The 26,737-nt window shown below is 39.0% G+C and overlaps 1 protein-coding gene across 5 annotated transcripts in view; it reads right to left on the bottom strand.

Annotated features, from left to right (window-relative positions):
• The window catches only part of Cttnbp2 (cortactin binding protein 2), a 146,347-nt gene that overhangs the window by 79,886 nt on the left and 39,724 nt on the right, over positions 1-26,737 (bottom strand). For all 5 annotated transcript variants that reach the window (XM_034518964.2, XM_076913670.1, XM_034518963.2 and 2 more), the window contains exon 3: positions 5,502-5,723. Coding sequence is in view for 4 of the 5 variants with exons in the window: in XM_076913670.1 (XP_076769785.1) it covers positions 5,502-5,723 (222 nt within the window). In the remaining variant the exon portion in view is untranslated. The remainder of the gene's footprint in view (positions 1-5,501; positions 5,724-26,737) is intronic.

Genomic DNA, 26,737 nt, shown 5'->3' with positions numbered 1-26,737 from the left:
GGTTAGTTGGTTGGTTTGGTTTGGTTTGGTTTTATTTTTGTTGTTATTGTTTGGTTTTGTTGTTGTTGTAGGTTTTATTATTATTATTATTATTATTATTATTATTATTATTATTATTATTATTATTATTATACAGTTCCAAAGCTTTGTTTTTACTTGGTTGAAGACTTGGGAGAGGCTCCAGGGCAGTTACAAAACTGCCTACCTAGTGGCTTCAGAGGTTCATTCAAGTAGAGGTCCTGAGGCGGGCTGGTACAGAGCAGAGGAGGGAGCATCTTGGAAGGCTCAAAGGCCTCGTAGTCATGCCTGAGAGTTGAGCTGCTCAAAGAGATACTCTCCCAGAGATGCCTGTGGGACACCAGTTTGCACTGACAGTGGCTCTGCCAGCCTACAGAGGTTGGTCAGGTGGTTGCCCATCTTCTTGATGAGCTTCCATGTTCTCATCCAGGAAGTGGCTATCCAAGACTTCAGAGATGAGGGTTGTGCAGGCAGAACCCAGGGCATGCAGTTCCAAGAGGGCCTGGTTCAGGTTCTTCTCCAGGGCCAAGGCAGCTTCCATGGCCTCCTGGGTTTTACCTCATTCATCCTGAGATGGCTTCTGCACTTCCTAGAAAAGTGTGCTGTCCCTTCTCTGTGATCGTTCTGCAACATGAAGACACTCAGCGGCCTTGTTCTTCTCCTCTGCGGTGGCCTCTGCCCTCCAAAGCCACATCATCATACTCAAAATAGTAACTCAGACCCATTTTTAATTTGGATCTTTTAAGGTGAGAAGATCCACCTTTATCTGGGCCACATCTGCTGGCAGCCTATATACAGTACATGGAAGAAGAAAGCTTGCTCTCTGGGCCTGCCTGCTCACACACTCACCAGCATGTTCATTCCTTGATTGCCATGAGAGCCCACTTCTTAATGATTCTAGCAGATGCTGAACACCAGCTGGGATATACAGCCCCATGGACTGAGTAAGTACTGAATTCTTGGACCTTCCAGTGGTAGACGGCCATCACTGGACTAGTTGGCCTACAGCCTATAATAATTCCATAATATATATATATATATCAACAGAACTTATAGAATTATATACTCTATATACCATATATATTATTTATTATATGATATAGAAAGAATGCATATGTTAAAAAGTTCTATATAAGAATCAAATTTGAGGAGCCTCTAAATGAATAGATGTACAACTAATCTCTGACATTTATACCCAAAACTTTATTACGATAAAAGTACTCACAAATCTTTTGTAATTGTTCTTCCATCAGTAGTGCCTCTAGGCAGTGGGACAGCAACTCAGCAGACCCAAAGCCCACCAGGTCCACTCTTCCTTATATTTTCAGCTTCCGTTACCACTATACCATATATGTATATATAGAATGCATTATAAGTTCTGTTCATTTAGAGAACCCTGACGACACATACATATATAGTATATAATATATACACATATATAATATATAATATAATACAATATATACTATAAGTTCTGCTCCTCTAGAGAATTCAGACTAATACATACACTAAAGGTCAAATGAGCTAATGCTATAGGACATAGCATATACTAAATAAACGCCAACACAAAGTCCTACAACATATAACAATACCTTACTGCTTCAAAATCTTTTGACCTTCATTGTATTATATTGTTCATGACCTTATTGCCCCTGTATCTGGTCAGTTCTGATAAACAAGTATGTAACTATGTGTTTAAAGACCCCCTTATTCCTTTTTCTGTCTCTTCCAAGCTGTGGTTGCCAGTGTGGAGTTTTTCAGCTCTTTGTAAACCCATCAAGAGAGGGAAAGCAAACCCTGGAAGCCAGGGGTTTGCTGCATTCATGGATAAGGCAAAAATAACTCATGTAAAAATCTCAACTCAAACCCACAGATCTGAGTCTCCTGGGTCCCCTTCATAGCTGCCTTAGATGTTCCTAGGGCATCAAAGTCTATTTTAAAATGTCATAAGATATTATACAAAAAGACCCTGGAATGAGCTATAATTATCCTTCCTGTGCAAAGCATGGTAAATACTCTTCCTAAAATGTTGTTATGGATGGCCATTCCCCTTGTTAGTAATGGATAAACATCTAGAAAGCAATTTAAAAGACCGCTATATGGGTGATAAGTTAGCCATTTCATAATGAAACAGCACTGAATACAAATGACAGGATAAAGTGTAATTATGCAAATCAGAAAGAAAGGGCATCATAGAAAAGAGTAAACAAAATAATTTGGTTTTGGGGTAGAGGAATTACTTGTTATTTCTTTGTCTAGCATTAGAAATCACTTCCTATAGAAAATTCTCTGCTTTATGATTCCACTCTACAGGGTCTGAATATGTTCATCAGTCACGTTCCTGATCTTCCATGATGCTGGGGATGGGGTTATGTGGTCTCAGTTTGGCCAATCACATGTACCTGTTGTAGATGTCAGGGATACAGAGGCATATGCAGAACCTTAAACAATAAACACCCAGTCTTGCACCATCAGGACAGTGGAGCAAGCCCTAGTATTCAGCTTAATAGCAAGAGCCAGTCACTGCCAACCAGCTCTGCAGAGAATATTTGTCCATGATGCTGCCTAGGAAGAGTTCATCATCTATCATCTCAGTCACACTGAATCATGATGTAAAACGACTAACAACTCTGTAAGCCAGTCAAGAAGTGAAATTACCCTTTCCGCCTAAATCAAGACATACCGGGGTCTGATATACACACTTAATGCTATGAAGCTGACCTAATTGTGCATGCCACCACCTCAAAGAAACTGTATCTAACATAGAACTACATTTTTTTAACTGGTAAAAATATCACTCCTCTGAATTTCTCAAGATACGATTTTTGGCCTATTTTTAAAAGGCTTTGCTCAAACTTCCTATTTCAGGGATAGAAATCATACTTTCAAAGTATAAAGAAGATAGTTGAAAATAAGTTTTTTTCTTCCCAAATGTCCAAATACATTAGAATGAAAGATCTATTAAAAGATGATGAACAAGATTTAAAAAAAAAAAAAAAAAAAACAGACCCTCAAATTTCATTTCACCCTGTGTTCCTGGCATAGGACAAGGAATAGACTACCCCGGGCAAAATTCCCCCTGCTGCCTACTCATTAGCTTATTCAAAGTGGTTTAAAAGGCTCAGCCTATTTGCCAAATTGACTCCTGCCCAAATTTCTCTGGCACACAAATTACTGAACAGTTAACCCCCCTATTAGTAGTCTCGGCAGGAGCCAGCACATGCGTGAGCACAGAGCTCTTTCTGGCCCTTGCAGGCCCAGCCACAGGCAGCACACGGCCAAATGTCTCAGAACTACCAAAGAGATGTGTCAGTTTCAGATAACAAACACTTGAATCTCAAAACCTGAGGCCTTGGCCTTCACAGGTCTCCACAGCAAAGCAAGGAAGAAGATGTAATGAGAATAAAGGAATTCTCAAACTACAATTTACTGGATACCAAGGGGGTTGAAGACATTTGGTTAAAATATTCACTCTACACACTAAAGGTGACAGATAATTTCCTTGTTTAAAAAGAAAGAAAAGATAACTTTGGGGTTTCTGGTTTTATCAGCCAATATTTTCTCTACTACCTACAGAGAAGAATGCAAATCTTGTCTTTTTTACGCTCAGAAATCCATTGGAAGAAATTATTTTTTAAGCACACAAAAAAGCAGGAATCACACCCAAATGCCCTTTCTCAAGACTTCACAGCCAATGAATCTGACCATAAAAGAACTCCTGTATCCTGTGATACAGGGGAGGCGGCTCCGCTGGCTTGTTTTATATGAGCCTCTCAGGACTCATAGGACAGAAACAATTTCCTTTCACTGCCAACCAGGTTGGAAATGACCCAGTCATTCAGAAACAAACAGGATGTGCGTTGATTAAAGAGGGGGGAAAGTCAGCTTGATAATAAAACCTTTGATCCAACTACAAATGGGCCCTTTATTTTCTCTTAAAAGTGAAATGCTAAAATCCAGACTCTAAGTGAAATTCTGAGAATTAAACTCTTCACGTTCTAAACGCAAACAAAAAATATTTTCTTAAGTTTGGATAATGCAGCACGAAATCCAGCAGAAGCGTTTATTGTTATCCAGCTCACTGGACACGTTAAGAACATAATTGAAATGTATCCTCTCCAAGAAATAGAGATGAGTCTCAGTGACATCAGCTGCAGTCCACTGGCTTTGCTTGTGCGGTTTGTGGGGAGTTCTGAAGACCTCTAGAGACCTTCGTGGTTATCTGAAGGATTCATAGGAGGTTTGTGGAGTCTAGGGAAAAAGTACTTGCTTCTCATCGTGGAGTACTCTGCTTTACTTTTCTCCTCTTTTACCAGGTGCTTTGGTTTTCTTGCCATGTAGCATACTGATAAAAAGATCCATTTTTATTCCACGCCTATAGCAGCCCATTGCCATTCATATGTTAATAAAGGATAGGATGAGAGCCAAAACACACAGCTTAAATGATGATGTCATAAATATTTATAGTAAAGGCCATTCACACTCTTTTCTACCATGTGTTAAACGTGGGATGTAGAAAATTCTATGAAACACTGCTTTATGCTTTAATGATGACAGGGAGAAAGTGTCCATTTTTAATCCAATTATGTCAGAGAGCAACGGACTGTCTGGTCTACTTATAAAAGGAACAATGGTTTTGGCAGCTTATTAGGACAAAATGGAGACTTCTATTTCTTTATGGCTGAACACTGTGTGTGTGTGTGTGTGTGTGTGTGTGTGTGTGTGTGTGTGTGTATGTGTTGTATAAAAATTAGTCTCCTTTGAAATATGTACTCACGTGTAAGAAGGAATATGCTAGTGGGGGAGTCAGAAGCACTTGGTTTAAATGAGGAGATATGCCAGCTGGAGTTCTGCAGCCATCAAACCCCAGAGATGAGTTTGCCACCAGCCTAGGACATTTGGTGACAATTCTGCAAACCCTCATTCTAGTCTCTTCAGCTACTTTCATCGTTTTAAAGAAATAACAGGAAATGTAATAATAAAAATTTCTATTTGTAAAGCCATCTTTAATTTTGATTTTGTTTTAGATTGCAGAGTCTCCTGTATTATTCAGGACTCTCTCATCTTTCCCTCCTCCTGCCTCAGCTTACCAAGTACTAGGATGGTAGGCATGACCCACCATGTCTGCTTATAAAGAAGTATTTTAAGTAGATTCTAGATAAAGTAAGTTGGGGATGCTGCATCTGACTCGAGTGTCCTTGCCGAACTATGGAATGAAGCACTGTCTGATGACGTGCATTTTACTGCACTAGGGAAATGAAGCCCACTCCCACCAAACGTATACTTTAGAGAAAGTATTAAACATTCCATGAAGCTATTCCTTTGTCATACTTTTATGATTTTATTACTTCTAGATACAGTGTGTACTCATAAGGACTCACCCTAATCATTCCTAAACGTGTGATATTCAATAATCAGCTACCAGGAGAGATGGTTTTGCTGTTCCTCGCTATCATAGGAAAAACGGACGAATGTCTCAGTACCTTTTTTTGCCTGCTCTCAGCAGCAGCCAGCTGTGCAGACATCCTTTCTTGCATTTTTCTGCAGTGGGCCATGACGGCTTCAAGAATGGAGAGTGGGTTGGTGCAGACTGGCTTCTCTTTGTCACCAGCACCTGCTTCATAGTCTCTCTGGAGTGCCAGGAAGGGGTCATTTAGATTAAATCTCCCATATCGTTCCTGGATGAACACCTCCTTCCTGCGAGCCTACGACAAAATTGGAGAAAGAAATTGAAGAAATCAATGAAAATAACAGGAAGATATTTATCGCCAGGTTTTGAGATGTCTTTTCCAAGAGGTACTCAAAGTTATTATAAAGGTGAACAGTGCTGTCAGGAGGTAAGTCAAAGCCCAGTAGGGGCCCCAGTCCTGACAAGCCTGGAAAGCCATTTGGCCTATTTTTAAAGTTTCTTCTTGCTGTAATTTAGATTTTGAGTGTCCCCAAAGACCCACATGTGGAAAGCTTGGGCCCCAGGCCCTGGTGCTACTGGGATGTGATAGACTCTTCAGAAGGTGGAAGAAAATCAGACTACTGGAAATGTGCACTTGAGTGGTATTAGGATAAGACAAGACTCTTCATCCCCCTTTCACTTTGCTGGCTGACCTCAAAGCCAAACATGTCTCCAGTAATAATAGTCTTCTGCCTTGATGGACCACTGTACTGGGGACTAATGTGGCTGAAACGGATCCACAGTGATGCCTCTCCTGCTCTTAAGATGACCATCTCAGATATTTTGTCATGGCTACTGTAGGCTAGCACACTTCCCAATAGAATAATGTTTTCAGTGGTGGGGAGATTGATCAGTGGTAACAGTGCTTGTTATACAAGCAAGGAGGCCATGAGTTCAATCCTCATCACCCACGTTATGAGCCGTGGGTGCAGCACACATAACCTTACCACTGAGAGGTGGAGACAGCTGGATCCCTGGGACTTATTTTCAGACAACCTAGATCACAGAGCAAGCCCCAAGTTCAGGCCAAGTGTATGTGTCAAGGGTTTAAGGCAGGAACAACAGAACAGGGTATCCAAATTTGCCTTCAGTCTCTGCATGTACATACATGTACATGTAGACACACATGTGCACATAACAGAGGAGGGCATGGATGGATGAGGCAAGAGGGGCAGAGACACACAGCCAGTGAGAGAATGAGTTTGATTTTATTTTATGCTAAAATGATATAAATAAAAGTTTTAGAATAAAAATGATACAAATAAAATGTTCCCATAATACTTTCTTCCTTCAAGAATCTGAATTATAGGTATGGTCTTTTCCAGTTTAACATAAAATCCATGAGGCTGGAGAGATAGATGGCTCCAGAAGTCCCCTCCCTTCAGGAAGACTCAACTTTTATTCCCAGCACCCACAGGGCATCTCACAACGATCTTAAACTTAAGTTTCTGGGGGTCTTATGTCCTCTTCAGGCCTCCTTAGACACCAGACAAGTATGTGGTACACCAATATACATGCAGACAAAACGCCCATACACTTTAGATAGATAGATAGATGATAGATGATAGATAGATGATAGATAAATAAATGCATAAATACATAATAAATAATAAATATAGATATATAAATAATAGATAAATAAATGCATATATAGAGAAAACAATAAATAAATATAAATCCAATACATAATAAATACATAAATAGATAAAACAAATACATAAATAAAATGCTTAGAAGTTTTTAAATAAAGTTAAATTCATGGTCATTGCCAACTATACACATGTATCAAATTATATCGTATCTGATAAATTTCTATAATTGAAACAATTTTTAGGCAATGTAAAATTAGAACATTGATAATAAAAAATTAGCAAAAGTGGCATTTCCGGCCGGTAGCGGCGGCACGGGGTCCACAGATGCCTCGGGACCTACGGGAAGAAATTTACCTCTTTCCTTAGGAGCTTCTCCCAGCAAAGGGGTCTTTTAAGCTCCTGTTCAAGTGGTCCTTGGTTATCAATGTGGAGGTCCCAAGATTAGAAGCCTCCTGAATCGCTACAGTCACGGGCAGGCACCAAGCCATCGTGATCCTGGAAGCATCTGCTCCTCAAGTTACTGCAGAATTCGTCAGCTGCCTGGGTGTGTTGTTAAACATCCACTTGACAGTAGACTCTGGCCCCGATTTCCCTCTGCTCCACAGTGAGGTGCCCACAATAAATGCCATGTGCACATTACCCAAGATATGACCCGAATGAGAGACCCTTGGAGACCAGCACCGAGTTCTGCAGACCAGGAGGCTTACTTAAGGGAATAGGGTTACACAGCTGGCTGATGGCAAGCTGTGTTCCCTGTCTACCTTTGGAACTCTTACACATCTGAATAAATGTTTCATGCCTCTTAAAAAAAATTAGCAAAAAACTATCACAGAATTTATATTTTAAATGCTAATCAGGCTAAGTTAAAGGCATAAATAAGTTTGCTGCATTTTTTTTCCTAGTCTGAAATGCCTTTAACATAAGAATGTTTGAGAAAAACATGAAATAATTCTTTATATAAGAAAAAATATTCATTCTTTATAAAAATGTGTCCAACTATAAGGGCCTAAAGAAAAATTAAGAACATCAAATCATATTCTTATTGTTGAAGGGCATTAACATAAAGTTCACAGATTCCCAGGAAAGAATGCAACCTTGTTTTATTCCTAATGTCAGCCCATCAGTGACAAAGTTAATTTCACACTTACATAATGAACACCAAATGCAAATTTTCTATACATAGTCTATGATGGTTTTTACATGAAGTGGAGAATAGCAGTAGAAGTATACTGAGGACTCCCTACTTTCCCTGTCAGGTCATTCTGAAATAGCTACTAAAAACATTTACTGACACTGAAAAAAAAAAACCCACCAAATTACAATAAACCAAGACTAATTTTCTCAAATGTCAAATGTTTTCTCAAGAAATATTGCATACAGTTCCCTGCTTTAGCACAGCTACACAAAACTAAGATTTTCCATTTTTAGGTGACTTTCAGCAAGCCAAAACCATAGAGACACAAGTGCTGTGACATTTTTTTTTCCTATTACCAAATTAGATTAGAAAGTAAAAAAGCATAAAAAGTTCAGTTTCCTCAAACAGCTTTTCAGTGGCTCTCAGAAAATAATTTTAAATGTAAAAAATACCAAGGCTTAGGAGTTAAAAGCATTTCATACTCCTCGGTTCTTCAAAGAGAATGTTATCGTCAATCACAGAGATTAGGTATCACTTCAGAGATGCAAGTTCAAAATCAAAGCCATCTTGCACTTGACTTTCCCCATTACTATGCATGTGATGCAAGCATCCACCCCTGTGGAAACATGGAAGTCCTGTAGTTGCTTTTACATCATTCATGGAGCTAAAAGCCACCATGTGAGAAGGAGGTACAATGACAATCTTTTTCTTTTTATCTAAGCCATCTCCTCTCCTTTTTGTTCCCTCTGAGCTGAGAGCACTGGACATGGGTAACCACGGGTGTCCATGAGAGATGAGGGGACTATGGGTGCCCTATTCCCTTACTCTCTGAGCACAGAAAATATGTCTAGCATTCTTCACAAAGTACTTGGTGGTTCTAAAGGGTGCCTTCCTTCCTCACTCTTGGGGCCCTTTCCCTCAGATTCCTCAATGAATGCCATAATATAAGACACACTAACTCATAGCCAAGGCTCATTATAAAATAGAACACTTGTTCAAAGGCCGTGCAAAATTTCAAGGTGGTCATAATATATTCAACTAAGTATGGGGCTCCCTAAGTGCGGGGTCTGCAAGTCAGGGAGGTATCTCTCTCTGTGCTCTTTCACATGCAGCATTTGAGATACAGCTTCTGTAGACTTAGGTCCATGCTCTCTCCACACTGACAGACCAAAGGGAACTAGGTTCATGCCCACACTGTCATGCCCATTGTCCAACCTGGTCTCTGAGAAATACTCACACATTTTTATCCAAATAAAAGGTCATAGCTTCTGCAAGATGACCTTCATTAACCAACTCTACATTTCCATAAACATGGCTGCTGGTTCCACTCTACATCCACCTGGCACACCAGCTCTGTAGCATCTGCAATGAGTGAGTACGTTCGAATATTTTGTGTGCATTGAAGATTGAACCCAGGCCTTGCACATACTGGGCAAGAACTGTACTACCATGAATTATATGCCTATACCTAGGATGAATATATATATGAAAGGTTCTCACTAGTTTGTTCAGGCAGGCCTTGAACTTGTAATCCTTCTCAGTCTCCCAAGTACCAGGAATTGCAGCCCTGCTCTATCATGCCCTGCCTACTCTGTTTTCAGCAACTAAATGAATGCACAACATTCAGAAGACAATAATTCTTTGATAGAAATCCTACTTTGTGGGTCAACATTTAGTCCCATGGCACAGTGCCTGCCTGACATGTGTGAGACCCTAGGTTCAAGTTTCGTGACCAAAACCAAACAAAAAGAAAAATCCTTCCTTTCTACTCTCTAACAACCACACTAATATCTTTAAAGTGAATAATATATAGAAATCAAAACTAGGTTTCAAATATTTCTTCTGAAAACATGCAGCTTGTTTTTCTCTTTAGTAGTTATTGTTTACTATGCATCCCTTGCTCAAGTTATACACAGTTATCATAGTTCTATTGGCTTATTTGGGGAGAGGCATGTGTATTGCATCTGGGGAAAGTAAAAGACAAGTTTGAGAAGTTTGACCCAGGCTACTTGCTCTGCTCCTTCGGCACCTGTGGTGGAGCATATAACAGGCTGTTCATCTTTGGCAGACAGAAAAGAAGGAAGAAAGGACTACTCAGGAAAAGATAAATCCCTAAAAGACTTCCTCTGGTAACCTACTTTCTCTCGTGAAGCTTCTGAACCTTCTAAATAGGGGAACTCTTTGATAGACAAGTTATTTCCAAATTATAACAACTATGTATAATAAATGTTTTGATGTCCTCACATCCTATTCAAAAGTGGATGAGTTTTTTCCAGGTGGAGTTAGAACAACTAACTAGATATGTGAGAAAGTTTAGTAGCTTGGAAAGTTTGGGATCTTACTACTAGATTGCTAGGCATTGGTGACTATTTAAATGCCTAACAAACTAGGCAGCAAACTTAGTGTATATTTCACATGCTATTAGTCAATGTAAAATGGCAAACTTCTGGTAAACTACTATTAACAAAAGGTGTTCAAGTCTATAAAGAAGGAGGAGGAGGAGCAAGAGGAAGAGGAACAGGAGGAGGAGGAGGTGTGGTTCATTTTGCTACATCAAAATTGATTCAACTGGTTTGGCCAGCACGACATCAGTCTGTAATCGCTGGTTTCTATAGAGAATCTCCTCACTTGATGCCTCATCCAGCTATGCCTTACTCCAGTATTTTTCCTTTGAGCTCTTCTCAGATAGATTCTGTTTATTGAACTGACACATTCAGCCCAGCCCAAGAAAAACAACACATTTATAATGCATGCTTGTTGAGATGGATGGCTAAAAGTAGCACTTACCAGACTTAAGCAAACAGAATATGTAGCCAAGAGCCTCCTGAGGAAAGAGCTCAGGAATCAGGGTCAAAGTCAAAATTCTCAACATTCAAGTGATTCTACTTGTGCCAAGTGAGGACATGTTTACCACTTGGTGAAAACAGAGCCAGGGGTCCCAGGAAGGATGCAACCATTTGATCTCTTTTGATCTGATGACAGATGAGAACAGTTTCAGGATTACCCCAGGGGGTCAAAGTACCTGTTCCTTCATTCACAGGCTACTGGGGTGACTGGTTTTTGTATCTACTAACTACATCCAACATAGCAGGTACTCTCTGGGTGTAGCTTTTTGACAACAGAATCTTTGCAGACACTCTGTGATACAATCCTTCAATACTGCTTAGTCATGATCACCCTCATTGTTTAAGTTTCTTGGGACAGCTTCTTCTTTACCCAAAGTTATCTCTCCTCCTGATAGCTCATGCTTACTGCTTCCACTTTTGTATTAACTTGAAGCTTTAGATTCAAGCAAGCATTTGTAGCCGAATACATGTCCAAGCCACTTAAATTTTTTTTACCCAGTTTTCAATAAACATGCTTATTCATCTTAAAATTCTTATACAAAGCTTATCATCTAAGACAGTGAACTGTGCAAAGGAGTATTTTGATTGTGCATCTTGTCTGAGACATAGCCTAAACTATTCTTGAACTCACTGGATAGCTGAGGATAACCTTGAACTTCTCCTGCCTCCAATTCCCAAGTACTGGGATTATAGGTGTATACAGTGGGGTTCACAGTGCTAAAGATCAAACGCAGGACTTCCTGCATGGTAAGCAAGCACTCTACCAACTGAGCTACACTCCTAGCCCATATTTCATTAGTTCTGATAATGGCAGAGCAATAGCTGGGCATAGTCACATGTGCTCAGACTTCTAATATTCAAAAAACTGGGCAAAGGATTGATTGAGCTCAGGATTTGACCTAAGCCTTGGTAACATAGAAAAAATCTCATTTCTTAAAAAAAAAAAAAAAATAGTTAATAAGGGTATGTTGGCAATAAAGAATACTAAGCATACTCAACAATACTAAATATATGTTTATATGTATGAGAACATTGATGAAAAGAAATGACTTGAAGGGGATTTGCATTGGGTTGAGGAAGCCTTTTTCTCAGGAGTTAATGTACAGGTAATTTCTTGGTTTATGCCTCAGAAGTACTTGAGCGTGAAATGCATTTCAAGAAAATGAGTCATTATAAAGATAGGGACTAATTAATTACACGAATAGACTCTTAAAGGAGCTCTTAAGTCTGGTACATTAGTTGCTTTTCTATTGCTGTGATAAAACACCATGACCAAGGTAACTCAGGGGAGAAGAGTTTATTTTGAGCTCACAGTTGCAGAGGGTAAGAGTCCATCACTGTCATAGTGAAGAAGCATGACAGTAAGCCACCATGGGCATGGTGGCAGAAACAGCCAGCTGAGAGCTCATAGGAAAAGAGCAAACAGGAAACAGAACTAGCAGACTTGAAAACCTCAAAGCCCCACCCTAGTGACCTACCTTCTCCAGGAAGGCCACGCCTCCTAAGTCTTGACAAAAAGGGCAACCAACTGAGGACCAAACATTCAAATGCTTGAGAATATGAGCAACATCTCATTCAACCACACTCATCAGAACATGGTGCTTTCTTTTTCTTTTTTTTTTTAACTATTTAATTTTTTTAATACTCCAGATTTTATCCCCCCCCCCACATCAACCCTCCGACATTCCCATACCTCCAACCCACCTCGTCTCTACTAGGATGTCCCCAACTTCTTCCCCCACCCCACCTGACCTCTAAACTCCCAGGGGCTTCCAGTCTCATGAGGTTTAGGTGCATATTTTTGATTGAACACAGACCCGGCAGTCCTCTGCTGTATACGTGTTAGGGCCCTTATATCAGCTGGTGTATGCTGCCTGGTTGGTAGTTCAGTGTCTGAGAGATCTCGGGGTCCATATTGAGACTGCTGGTTCTCCTAGAGGGTTGCCCTCCTCCTCAGCTTCTTCCAGCTTTTCCCTAATTCAACCACAGGGGTCAGCAGCTTCTGTCCATTGGTTGTGCAAATATCTGCATCTGACTCTTTCAGCATTGTGTTGGATCTTCCGGAGGGCAGTCATGATAGGTCCTTTTTTGTGAGTACTCCATAGCCTCAGTAATAGCTAACCCCACATCCAATAGAGAACAGGTTGCTTTATGAATTCTTGTGGAGAAATCCACAGGCAAGAAGCAAACCTCAACTATTGCTTGTGACTATTAATTGACACTATGAATGTATTACAGATGTCCTTAGCTTTTCATTGCTCAAAACAATCAGGTAAACTTATTTGAAGGAAAATAATGAATACTTAAAGTGTACCTTTTTAAAAAATTTGTCTGCTGCTGCCAGCGTTTGGATCTAGAATGTTCCCCAGAGCTAGGTTTGTTAATGGCTTGGTTCCCAGCTTGGTGCTACTGGGAAGTAACGAACACTTGAAGAGGAAGAGCTTTGTGGGAGGTTTAATTAATACGTCATGCCTTGGCATGCTTTGAAGATGACTGTGGGATCCAGGTCTCTCCATCTTCTTTCTCCTTCTCAGTTATGAGGTGAGCAGCTCACTATATTACACACGCCAACTAGGAGGGACTGCTCTATCCAGCACATGTATTCCACAGGTCTAAAAGCAAAGAGGGTCTACTCAACCACTTATCACCTGGTGCCTCCAAAACCATGAGGAAAATAAACTGATCCTCTTAGAAATATTCCAGTGTTTTAGTACAGTGTTAGAAAGCTGACATATCTGTAATCTCCGTAGAAAAGAAACTAAAGTTACTCTGTGAGTTGTATCTAGAGTTCTGAAAAATAACATTGATCCACGTAAAAGCTTAGCATGTATTAATTAAACCTCCCACAAAGCCCTTCCTCTTAAAGTGTCCAAACTTTACATCCGTAAACAACTTGAATCAATTCATCTTACTAAAAGCTGGAGTCACATGCATACATAAATAAAACAATAATTTAAAAATACTCAGAAAAAGATAAACCTTGTTGAAAGCTTAATATTTACTGTTTCTTGATTTATTTCACCCTGACAGATGGCTTAGGTAATAGCCATTGTTTTAATTCAGATTTTAGAGAAAGCAGAGGAAGGCTCAGAACAATTCATTAACTAACCCTAGGCCACTCAACAAGAACTGGTGCTCCACATAGGCAGTTTTATTCAAAGCCTATACTTCTCAACACTGAAAGATAATTTTGTCAAGAATATTTTGGGAAACAAGAGAAAAGGTATCAGAAATAAAAGTTATTCACAACTCTACTCAAACCACTACAACAAAATAAAACAAAACAAAAAACCCACAAAACCAAAAATTAAACAAACCAAGGTTTAAAAGGCAGAAACAAGTCTGTTGAAGAAGTTAGAGCTTTGTATGTACTACATGAACAGCCATTGGTCTGACCACATGCTGAGAGATTTAATAAGACTTAGCCCGTTTTTTTTTTCAAGACTTTTACAGAATGCATCATGCATGTATAAAATAAAAACTTGACAATTGTTTGTATATGTCTTTTTCCTCTCCAAAGTTACCTGATAACATCAAAATTAAAACTAGCAGACACCAGCATTAATATGCACATTGCTTGAAGACTTCTGAGAAAACCTATCTGCAGTTCTGAACAATCCAACATGTCTGCCACTGCCTAATGATACTAATGCTTTTAAGCCAGGGGTGATGGTTGAAATGGTGACCTCATCTGACAAGATAGACTTTCAGAGACAAACAAGAGGCAGTTTAAGGATGAAGAAGCAAAAATGAATAATGGTTTTAATCAATAGTACATTCAACATGTGAACAACTAAATAGACACTGTCACCCCATGCACAAACAACACACCCTTGACTCAACGTAGGGCTTCACTAGTAAAAAGAAAGAGATGTCTGAACTGAAAACCACTTCTCCTCCTGGGCTCACTTTTCGCTGAAGTATATAAAGAATGATCAATAGACTGAAGCAAAAGTGGAAGGAACTTGGGATGCCTCGAAGAGATGATTGACAGAGGCACCGTTATGCTCTTTCAATATCTGATTTCATATTTAAAGAGACATTTTATGAACCATCACAAGATACCCCATAAACATGTACAATGCTTTCATTTGTTTCACAAGTTTAAAATGTAAAGACATTTTCTCATTTGTGCATGATACCTAACAAAATGAATTATGCTTGATATGTTAAAGAAGTTAAGAGCCAATGCTATTCCAAAGATATATAGAGTTGCACAAAATTGGCATCTAATCCCTGGCTCTGGCTCTGCATCAAACACGGGCTGAGGAAACATGCATAAGAAATAGAACATGGGGATTTATAACTTAGAGAGGTTCTTGGCTTCTAAACTGTTTCTTTTTCAAACCCTGAGCTATTCTGATTCAAAACTGAGATGGGAAAACAGGGATTTTTTTTTTTTTCTTTCCAAACAACCAACCAACATCAAAAATTAAGATTGTGTAGCCCTAAATCTGTCTTAGTGGAAAGGAGTCCAAGCACAGCAAAATCAAACAAACAAAAAAAAAATGATGAGCTCTTGAGAGAAGGGGGAAAACTCTCAGTTGTAAGCACAAAAGAAAGAAAAACAGAAATTATTACTTCGAGAGAGGTGAGACAGCCCAGGAGCTACTCTCCTTGCTCTCCCTGGCACAGGCAGAGTAGGTGGTGATGGGACACAGTGTATGAGCTATGTAAATAGTCATCCTATTTCCTACAAAAGAATAACCACCAACCTCCAATGACCCAAATGCTTTAGGAATTCACCAGGTAAAAAAAGAAATTAAGTTCTAGAGTTATGAGTAAAAGGTCAAATTACCTGAAGGGTTCATTCCTATGATTCCATGTCCAAACAATGCCTCCACGCCTGAATACACACAGGAGATCCAGAATGAAAGGAGGGTTGTCATGCATCACATAGCATGCTGTGCAGTGGTGCCTTATGCTAGAAATGAGGCAAAAGGCAGCTACTGCCGCTGAACTTTCTCTATTACACCCCTCTGCCACCTGCTCATAGACATCAAGCTGTGTGAGCAGACCAAAACCGTTATCCTATAAATAGCATTATACATATTATCAATCAGAAACCAATACTGACTTACATTTATTTGGTTTCTGAGGCTGAAGTCTGGAAAGGATGTTTCAGTAAGCCATGGATTTTATGTAGCCTACTTTAACAGAATTTATGAATTCTTCTAAATTTTCTCAGTGCTTTACTTTTGCCTTTATGTCATCTGGTACACATTTCCCAGGGCTCATCTCAGCCAGACACAGGGGGGCATGCTCATGTGTGAAAGTAATGATCTTCCCTCTCTCCAAACTTGGTCAAGAATGGCATACAAGTACGACACTCTTTTGCTTTCCTGCCAAGGATCAATATTACTGTTAGCAGCTGAACACCGGAATTGTCTCAAACACATCACACCAAGCAGCCACTGAACACAGCTCAGAACTGGGATACAGATGAGCAGATCTCTTTTATGAGTACGAAATCCTTATGTTAACTATAGTTCTACCTCCTTCATGTCTTTATGACTTGAAGAACAATGAGCGGGATGCTCTCCACATAGCAACTACTTATAAAAATGGTAGAAGAAATAATGTTTCTATTACTAGAGTCAGTCATTACCTAAAATTAATATAAATGAATATTTAATATTAAAGAACAAAGATTTAAGTATAACATGCACTATTACTTAATATTAACAAAACAAATCCAGTCTATACTGTTTAAAACATAAAATAGTTAATGTGTCATTGTTTAAAATAATATGTTTACTGAGCAACTTGGGAAAGATTAATAAAAACAAAATCATCCATACTTCATTCATCAAAATAGAGTGATTGTTAAGCCTTGGATTCCTCAAGTTATTTCTTCCTAAGGATATAACAGAAGCCATAATTGAGGACTTTGGGTATTGTACTTTATTTCCCATCATATTATTTACCATTTAGGTTGTTTTTAGAATGCTTTAACAAACCTGTGTGTAATATAATTATTAATAGATACTCATGGAAATAACACTACTGGAATAAAAAAAACAAAATATTTTCAAGCCTTTTGAAATGTATTACCAAATTACTTACAGAGATTGCTAACTCATCAACCCACTACATGTGTAAGACTGACTAAGTTTCCACACTTCAGCCTATTCTAGCCAGGATCATTTTATCTAGTTTGTTGGTGATGGTGATGGTGGTGGTGGTAATGGTGGTGGTGATGGTTATGATGGGGTAATTTGTTTTGTTTAAGTTAGTATTCCTCTGTAGCCTAGAATAGACCCTCCTTCCTCCTAAGAGCTGGGTCTGTAGCCTGGACCACCATATCCAGCTCACCTAGTCTTTGTCTTTGGTGAAGTATACAATCTTCTCTTTCTAACAGGGGCTCCTAATGATTATTAGCTCTAAGAACTCTCTGTTTATTGTGCACATAGGTCCTTTATCATGCATATCATGAATATCTCATTCAACTCTATAGATAAGTTGTTCATTTCCTTGGATATGACTTTTGAAGATGTTTTTCAAACATGTTTATTGAGGAATTTTAATCTAGCAACATGACTGCTCTGTCAAGGGATCATATCTTAAAACCGTTGAGTTCTGTGTGATCTGGCTGGAAAGACACATCTTTAATTCTTCTGACTGGAATATAGATGTGCCCTTAGTACACAGTGTGGTAAAGGTGTGTACCTTTAATCCCAAACAATGAAAGTAAAGTTAGTTTGTAGAAGGAAGTGGTGATGTTTGAAACTGATGTCAAATTGAGGGGTGGACAAACGGACAAATCAGAGAAAGACTTGATAGAATGAGTCACAGATAGCATATGCTCAGTTCACATGAAAACAGACAGGAAAGACAGCTGAAGAGCAGCAAGACAGGTGTGGAGTGGTGTGGTGTGGTGTGTGTGTGTGTGTGTGTGTGTGTGTGTGTGTGTATGGCAGTTTTACCAAGACAGTTTTACAGAGACAGGTTGCAGAGAGAACAAGCTAAACACAGGTGAAGACAGAATGAGAAGAAGCCAGAAGATTAGAACAGATTGCCAGAGTTACAGAAAAGGCAAAGCAATTCGGTCAGAAGCTGAGGGGAGCCAGATTGAATTAGTCAGTTTGGAAAGGAGTTTGAGCCTGAACAATGGAGTTGAACCAGCTAGGCAGAGTTCAGAAAGAACTTGGAAGGGTGAATTTATTCAGCAGTAAGCCTCTGAGATGAGAATTACATCTGTCGAATAAAAGTTACATTTACACATGTAAAACATTTTTAAGCTTCATGTTTTTTTGTGTCCTAAAAAACTTACTTTATTGAACATCTGAACATTTTCTTTTAAAAGTGTTATAGGTTTAGGTCTTATATTCATCCCTTTAAAAAGGATATTTTAAATTTTTAAAAATTAAAACAACAAAATTGCTTTTTCCCTTTCCTTTCCTTCCTGCAACCCTTTTATTCATCCCCCTTGCTCTCTCTCAAATCCACAATGCCTGTTTCTTTGTTGTTTTATACACACACACACACACACACACATGTTATGTTGATATATATATATATGTATATATATACATATATATATGTGTGTGTGTGTATATATATATTCCACTCAGTCCATATAAAACTACTGAAATATATATGATTTAATATTCACCTATTTTGAAGTAACACATGTTTGTAGTATTGGGGGGAGGTAGTTCAGCAGTAGAGCTTTTGCTTAGCATGCACAAGACCCTGAGTGCCACCTCAGCATCAGGACAAACAAACTAATGATGCCTGATTTCTCCACATACAGATCCTGTTTCCAATCATTTGTTGAAAGGGGATATCCTCTCTTGATGAATTTCTATGATGTTTTTGTTGAAAATATATGTATGGATCAATTTCTGGATTCTTTATACATTCTGCTGATGCATATGTATATTTACTTTTTTATAATAAATCTTTCAATCAGAATAGGTAAGTCCTTTTATAAAATTTTTTACAAAAAAATGCCTTGTTCATTCCATGATTATTTCTATTCTCTTTATTATATTCTAATTAAATTGATAAATTTATATTTAAAAGCTTCTTACAATATTTGCTTTAGAGATGTTTTATTATTAATTTTTAGCAGCTGTGTCTCAGAAATATTTTGTTGGGTTAATTCCTATGTTCTGTATGATTTTTATCACTACTGTAAATAAGAATTTTCCCATTTCTATTTTTTTTTAACTAATATAGAAAATACAACTATGTTTTTTAAAATGTACTTCTAAGGTTTTACTAATTGTGAAATTTTTCAAGCATACGCAAAAGTAAAGAATATAACCAGTTTTAGGTTAGGTACATTCCTGTAATCCCAGCACCCAGGAATCCCAGATTATGTAGTGAGCATCTGTCTGTATAAATAAATAAAACTTTATATTTTGTAAATTTTACATATTGACTTATTGATTTTAGCCAGTGTTTTGGATAATTCCTTTGGAGTTTTGCATAAGCAATGATATCATCTGAATGTGACATGAGTCTTTATGTCTTACATTTTTCATTAGTCCCATATTGAAATATCAGTGATTTCCAACACAATATTTAACAGATCTGGTACAGGCCAACACCCTTGCCTTAGTCCTCAAAAGCAAAATACTAAATTCCACAGCTCAAGTATCATGATGTCAGCTGTACAGCGGGCCTGAACTCCTCTGGTTAGTCTATAATGGCTTGAAGTCTTCCCATGCCCCAGTCAAGAAGAGCCACCACTACTTATGAAGACATAATCAATTTGCCCACGGACAGACATGAACTCATAGACTAACACTTAGAGAAGCACACACAAATATAATACTGTGGTTGGAGGAAAATGAACAAGATATTTTATTATGAGATAATTTTGAGGAAAATAGTGGGGCCAAGAGAAGACACTTGGGACAAATGGCAACACAGATCTATTTCTGCAGCAGCACTTAATACAAAAAATCAGTTCAGATGTGGGCAAACAATGAGTTCTGAAGCATCACGTTTAGACAAGGGAGCCACTGTGAAGATGCTGATGTCATTAGCCTGCCTTAGTACTGGATGTGTTTCTCAGCTTTCACTGTAAACTTAGAGAGAGGCATTCAAGTATTGATTGTAGCCCTAAAATAACAACTGAACATAAGCTGCTCATTGTGAAGGTTCTAAATTATATCCGGGGCTTTCTACAGTTTCTAGATACTGAGTAAGCTGGGACAGAAAGCTTACAAAACTCTATGTCATTTGCCGAGAGAGTAAAATAGTGGTTCTTACAAAAAGATGATAGTACATCCAGAAAACGGGTAGACAAAGATTAAAATGAGTGATAAATCTCTGATTGGCCTTTGGTATTCGAGTCGGTGTTTGAAAAACAAGACTTCTGAAGGGTGTGAAATCGTTGAAAGAAATAATTGCCCACTTTGGGGAACTGAATATCCGTGGATTGAGCGCTCAGGAATTTGGTAGGTTTTGCTGATTTCCCAAAAATCTCCACAGTTTCTCTGGATGTTCTTCACATTATGTCACTTCATAGAAATATTTGGCTTTTTTTTTTTTAGTTGTTTTTAGCATCTAGGGCATTTTCACTAATTAACAACAATTATAAACATCTTGCCTATATGAACAGTTAGAAGGTATCCAAACCAACATGCAAACAAAAAGTCTCAAGGAGATACAAAGCAATGACCTTGAAATATCTCACTATTTCAGGGATAGCACAGATAATTCTGGAAACTCCTAATTATTTTGGATTTGGAAAAAGAAATATGGAAATAGTGTTGGTTGTGGGAATGATACTAGGTTAAAAATCCCCACATGAAGAATATTCTAAAATCAAAAACTTCAAATAAGGGTAGCTTGCCTATTAGAGATAGTACATAAATAATCTCTGTGGGTAGACTTTGTGACTACAAATTCAAAATTTTGGAGCTCTGGGAAACAAGTTGTCCTTGTTAAAAATACAATCCTCCAGGAAGCAAAGAAAATGTCAGAGAGTATTTGTTATCACTGTGGTACCCAGTTCCCAAGTCGTGAAGGACCAGCCTGACCTACCAACTAGGAATTCACCAGTCAGAAGAACTGCAGAGCATCTGGAAAAAAAATAGACAGAAGGCCCTGTCCATCACCACCATCTACCAGCTGAAGATGAGTCACCATATTAAAAACAATCAAGAGAAAAAGAATTTCAATGCTTTGGGTACATTCTTTACTCAAACTCTGCCAGTAATTTTTTTTTTTTTTTTAACCACCATTAAATAATCCCCAGTCCTTGAGAGAATCCTCCTGCTACTCCCCAGGCTAAAGCAGAAAGCTTCCCAGGCTACCTGAACTGGAGCTTTACACAGATGGGCAAAGCAGAAGCTTTTGCAAGTAATTCGATCCTATGCTTGCAATGAATCCAATGTGTATCTTTCAGACAGTGGCAAACATGTAGACATGAGTAAGCCACTCCCTACCACCTTCAGGTCAGAGGCACAGGGACTTGGGCTAAGGGTAAGGCTCTGATGTAATTCCAGGCATAGACAGATCTCAGCAGGATAGGAGTCACTTGCAGGAACTGGGACAAATCTATTTTGGTTTATCAAGTTTGTTTTACTTCATGCTTTGTGATATATTACCAGCTATGAAAAATGCTTTATAAATCAAGGGCACTGCACAAGCTGGGTACACAATTCATATTAACTTGAACAGGTCAGTCATCACCGGACTGTTCATGTTTATGCTTGTCAATGAAAGCTAGCCTATTTCTGGTAGGCTTTTTTTTTTTTTTTTTTTTTTTTTTTTTTTTTTTTTTTTTTTTTTTTTTTTTTTTTTAACATTACCTCATCTCTTTACCAAGCAATGGCTTTATCAAGCAGTATCTATACTGCTTCTCTCTAGCATCCAGCTTTTCTTGTCTCTTGTCTTTCTCATTCTGCTGGCCCTTTGTGAGCAGAATGGCAAGGGGGTGGAAGAGCTTAAATCTGTCTTTGATTGTGAATAAATTAGAGAATGAGGCACACATATGCTCCACACTGCAAAAAACCAGCACAACAAGGCATCCCTGTCAGAAGAATACAGACTCAGACGGAAGGAAACCATTTTGTGAGTCTCAGATATGATTTATGACTCGCTGCAACTGGGCTCCGAACAGAGGCAACCCGAGCTTTCTTTTTATGGTCTACTCTTGTATGAATCTGCTTTCTCTTTTCCAAATTACATCCTCCACTTACCTACTAAATGGGGAGCTCAAACCTGCAAACTAAATGGCCATGTAGGAGATGCTGCTGCACTTGTGTGCAGGAGGTTTATTGTAGCAGTTGCTGAACTTCACTGCAGGAGGAGAAAGGGTTCTGGGTACCTGTCCCTGGTTCATGCTGGGCAGTAACTAAAAGCATCTGCCTCTGCTCGAAGGTAAGCCATCCATTAATATTCCTACAGAACACAAGAATCATAACAAATTAGTAATGGGATCAAGGAACTCAACATCTGCCCCAAACCTGCCAGACTGAAAAAGTCCTCAGTTCATATGAGGACATTGTGCACACACACACACACACACACACACACACACACACACACACACACGGGCACACTTTTGGGAACCTTTGGGAAGACAGCAAAACTATGGAAGAGGTAACACGCTTGTCTTACCCCATTCCTACATATCTATGTCTCTCAATCTAGCTGGCTGGCAGAAAAAGACAAGAGTATGATTTAACTATCTTTGTGCTACAGTGAGTATCCCAGATAGAAAGCACATCTCCGGCTCTGGTCACACAATTCTATACCCAAACTGATAGATCCAATTGCACATGAGAACCATCAGAGAACACAAGACATATTGATGGTTGCCTGAACTGGCAACATACAGCCATGCACTTAGAAGATCCTACTATCCTGATAGTCTGTTCACACAGGTTTGACTCTGGGGACTATTATCAAAAACTGGTACCAGCCACACAGTACTGCAGCTGGGTCTAGGAAGCAAATGGTAACATGTACCTAGGAACAATGCCTAGTCTGCATAGATACAATCCTTTCTCATCCCATATAAATAGCAATAGAATTCACCAAAATAGCAAACAAATAAAATCAATGTGTACAAATATCTAAATAGCTCATTTCAAAGATAATTAGCTTTGAGACTAATTTAGCATTACCAATAGTCTACAATAAGTTTGTCTATAATAGTATCTTACAAGCTGGCCTGAAACTCATTATATAGGGCAATCTATTTTTAATCTTAAGATTATCTTACTGCTTCTGTCTCTAAGTGCTGGGATTCCCTACTCTGCAATGTTGAGGTAACCCTCCCTAATGCTCATGCAAGTATACGGATTATACAACAAGTAATCAAATGTTCTCGAAATTGAGTATAGGTTCTGAATGTATATACCTCTAAGGTGTTTGGTCTTACAGTGATTTTGTTATCTGTCTCCAAAGCGTAGTCAAACAGCAAGGGATCTGTGAGTATCTAAGGTTGAGAAATTCATCAACAACATCCGTCCCAGCATCAACAAACCTGTTCATTCCTATCTCTGTGAGCAAGTAGCCAAACAGTAGAACATAGAAAACTCTCTGGTAGTCCCATTCCTTCCCCCATGTTCTTTGAATGTCAAGGATACTGGGAATCATTTGTAAATGGCAGTAAAGAATGAGAGAGACAAATCAAATGCAGGGGCAGTCAGAGAACGTTCTCCAAAGAGCTGAGACATCACTGGGAAGAGGGTCTGGGAAGATGGCTGTCACTGAGCAGCTGATGGCTTTGTAATAGCACTTGATTGTCTCTCCGTTTTGGTGATTTCCTCATCTCTGTAGTGAGCAAACCTGTCTTCACTGAGTCTTGTTCCAGGAAGCTGCTTGCTCCTTTCAGGAAATGGACACTGCCTTTCAGAATTCATTGAAACAGTAGTGACTGATTTTGCTTTACGAAGCCACACCAGGTATTTATATTTAAACTGCCCTTTGGGAATGAACAGCCTAGACTACCAAATGGTTTAACAAGCCAACTGGCTAAGAAAAACATTAATGGTGCTTCCATGTATGTAAGCTTTTTTGTTTGTTTGCTTGTTTTGCTTTGTTTTTAAAGTAAGAAAGAAATCCTCAAATAAGGGGAAATGTAACTCTAGCTGTGAATGAGATCCCAATTAGCTTCTATAGTAACATTCTAGAGCCCAATCCACAGACTGATAAAACAGAAAACAGCTTTTATAAAGTTGAGTCCCCAGACTCACTGAGAATGATGTTATTATCCAGGAGACTCTGATTCGGTAGGCAGAGGAGTCAAGAGCCCACAGCTTCTTAATAACCTTCACTGGAACTGGCCTTCAGCATACATGTGACCCTGGACATCATGGTCATACCACCACCATACCACACACCCATCCTGCCAAAATAATAATCTCAGTGGTTTCTTTCCTTGGTTCTTCTACCAACTGCCTTTTCCATCTACTACAGAGCTCATGTTCCTAGCTACCATCATTGCTTCTTACTTCCTTAAGACTGAGTCAGCACACTACCCACCTCCTAGATTCTGTCTACGGCACACAGTACCTCATTGGAAGAGACTACGAATCTGAGGTCTCCCCAGACTTGCCTGAGCATAAACAACCAAGACCACTGCCCTTTTCACAAATTACATCTGTTAGAGGAAGGCCCACACCTACTGACAGGTTCCTGTCTCCATGACATTACTAACAATCAGGCTTCTCAGTTTGCAGGCTCCACTCCTGTGTATCAATTCCCTTGGGTTGAAAATAAACAGATACAGGTTCTTTTCCTTGTCATGCTTTCCTTTCCTTTCCTTTCCTTTCCTTTCCTTTCCTTTCCTTTCCTTTCCTTTCCTTTCCTTTCCTTTCCTTTTCTTTCTTTCTTTCTTTCTTTCTTTCTTTTTTTTTTGCAGCACAGTACAATATTTTCCAGCATTTATACTGTATTAGGTACATAATCCTGAGATGATGCAACTTAGGGAAAGGATTTAATGTTTAGACAAAATCATATATGGGTTACATGAAAAGACAGTGTGAGCACCCAACAGTTTTGCTATGCACAGGAAATGTTAAAATTGGTTTTCTTCAGGACCATATTCCTGAGCCCACCTCAGCCCCAACATTGACCTCATTCTCCTCCTCTTGCTGGCATGTATCATTTGCCACTCTGTTCCTTCCAGTATTATCTGTCTTGCCCCATCTCCAATGTTATGAAATTACATCTGTGCTCCGCCATCCTTCCTCCTGCATTCCTAAAAGTGGCACCCTGTATTCAAATATAAATAACAGAACCCTAATTCAACTAAACATCTTGGCTTGAATGTTTTACCTTAATCCTGAACAAGAGATCCCAACTAAATCTGTCATAGCTTTCCCTGTACACCCTCTATCCCATGTATTCTGTACTCTGCCCGAGACTCTGCCTGTAACTCGCCTAGAGTCTGGGCTACAGTGAGACATCAGTTTCCACTCTCTGAGCTACAGCTAACCAGACAAGACATATTTAAATAGGCCTGAATCTATCTTTTCCTCCCTGTCACATCAGTGTTCAGAATGATCCACTGCTGTCTCCACATTTCTACATTTAATGGCTCTCCAGTCAACTGTCTTCTCTGCTGAAAAGGGCTGATGGCCCCACGGCACAGACCTACTTTACATTTCTTAGCATTGGAGGACTCCTTGAGAGTCAATACACAAGTCCAAACACTCTTCAAGGTTTTCTAGGTGATCTCTTATCTATTATAACCACCCCTACTTTCTCCATTTCACCCCTTAAGCTTTTTATGAACTAGATTTCTCCTTTCTGCACAGGTGATGAAGAGGCAGTCCCTACAGGACCAGGCAATCCTTAGATAAGAAAACAACTCTGCATCTAGCCCATGCCTGTCTGGAAATCAATCTATGGCCACACTTTCCATGTATTTCCCCTTTACTGGATTATCAGGCATCATCAGGCACCGTGTGCTTGCCTTAATTATCTAGGGGCCAAGAACTGGACAGACAGAGTAGCAGCTATGCACAATCCAGGAGCCTGCTGGCCAACTCTAACCTTGTTTCCATGGTCTCATCAATTCCTTCTCATTAAACCTTGATCAGAGATCTGAATCTCCTATTCCTAATACTTTCCCACATGGTCCCAGGGAGGTACTGCACTTTCTGTATCTAGGGTCTCTTTGGATAAAAAAAAAAAAAAAAAAAAAAAAAAAAAAAAAAAAAAAAAAAAAAAAAAAAAATGTCAGGTAGGATACAATAATGTCTGCATGTTTTACCATATCGAATTAAAACAAGGCTTATATTATAGTAGATATCAAAATAATTCTCAACTACAGAACTATTTTCCCAGTCCTGAATTTGTGATGCTATGTCATGCCTGTATGGGGGAAATGGGAAGTCACAGTCACCCTACTAGAGCCTGTGTCTGGTATAAAGTCTTTCTCTTCTGAGCTGATGCTGAGTCCCTTCTGTTTGTGCCTCATTGTACCTATCTTGGTACCTAGCTCTTTTCCAGATATGTGCTATTCTACGGCATCATTATTTTTAGGCAGGTCTTCTCACCAGCGAACGATATACTATGTGCTATAAGAGAGATTTGGGTCAACAGATGTTTATTATGATCACTTGGCCTGGTGTGTCCTAAATACTCAACGAATTCTTTATGAATCAAATGTGCATTGCTAAAGGGCAGGATCATATCAGATAATGTTAATGATTAGCTCTGCTGCTTTGAAACAGCTTTTAGATGGGTGTTACCAATAAAGTGGAAACACATTATTCTC

This window comes from Arvicanthis niloticus, chromosome 15 (assembly GCF_011762505.2).
Source record: "Arvicanthis niloticus isolate mArvNil1 chromosome 15, mArvNil1.pat.X, whole genome shotgun sequence".
NCBI classification, from domain to species: Eukaryota; Metazoa; Chordata; class Mammalia; order Rodentia; family Muridae; genus Arvicanthis; species Arvicanthis niloticus.
Note: the sequence above shows the minus strand (reverse complement) of the source record. Positions and strands in the feature narration are given on the sequence as shown.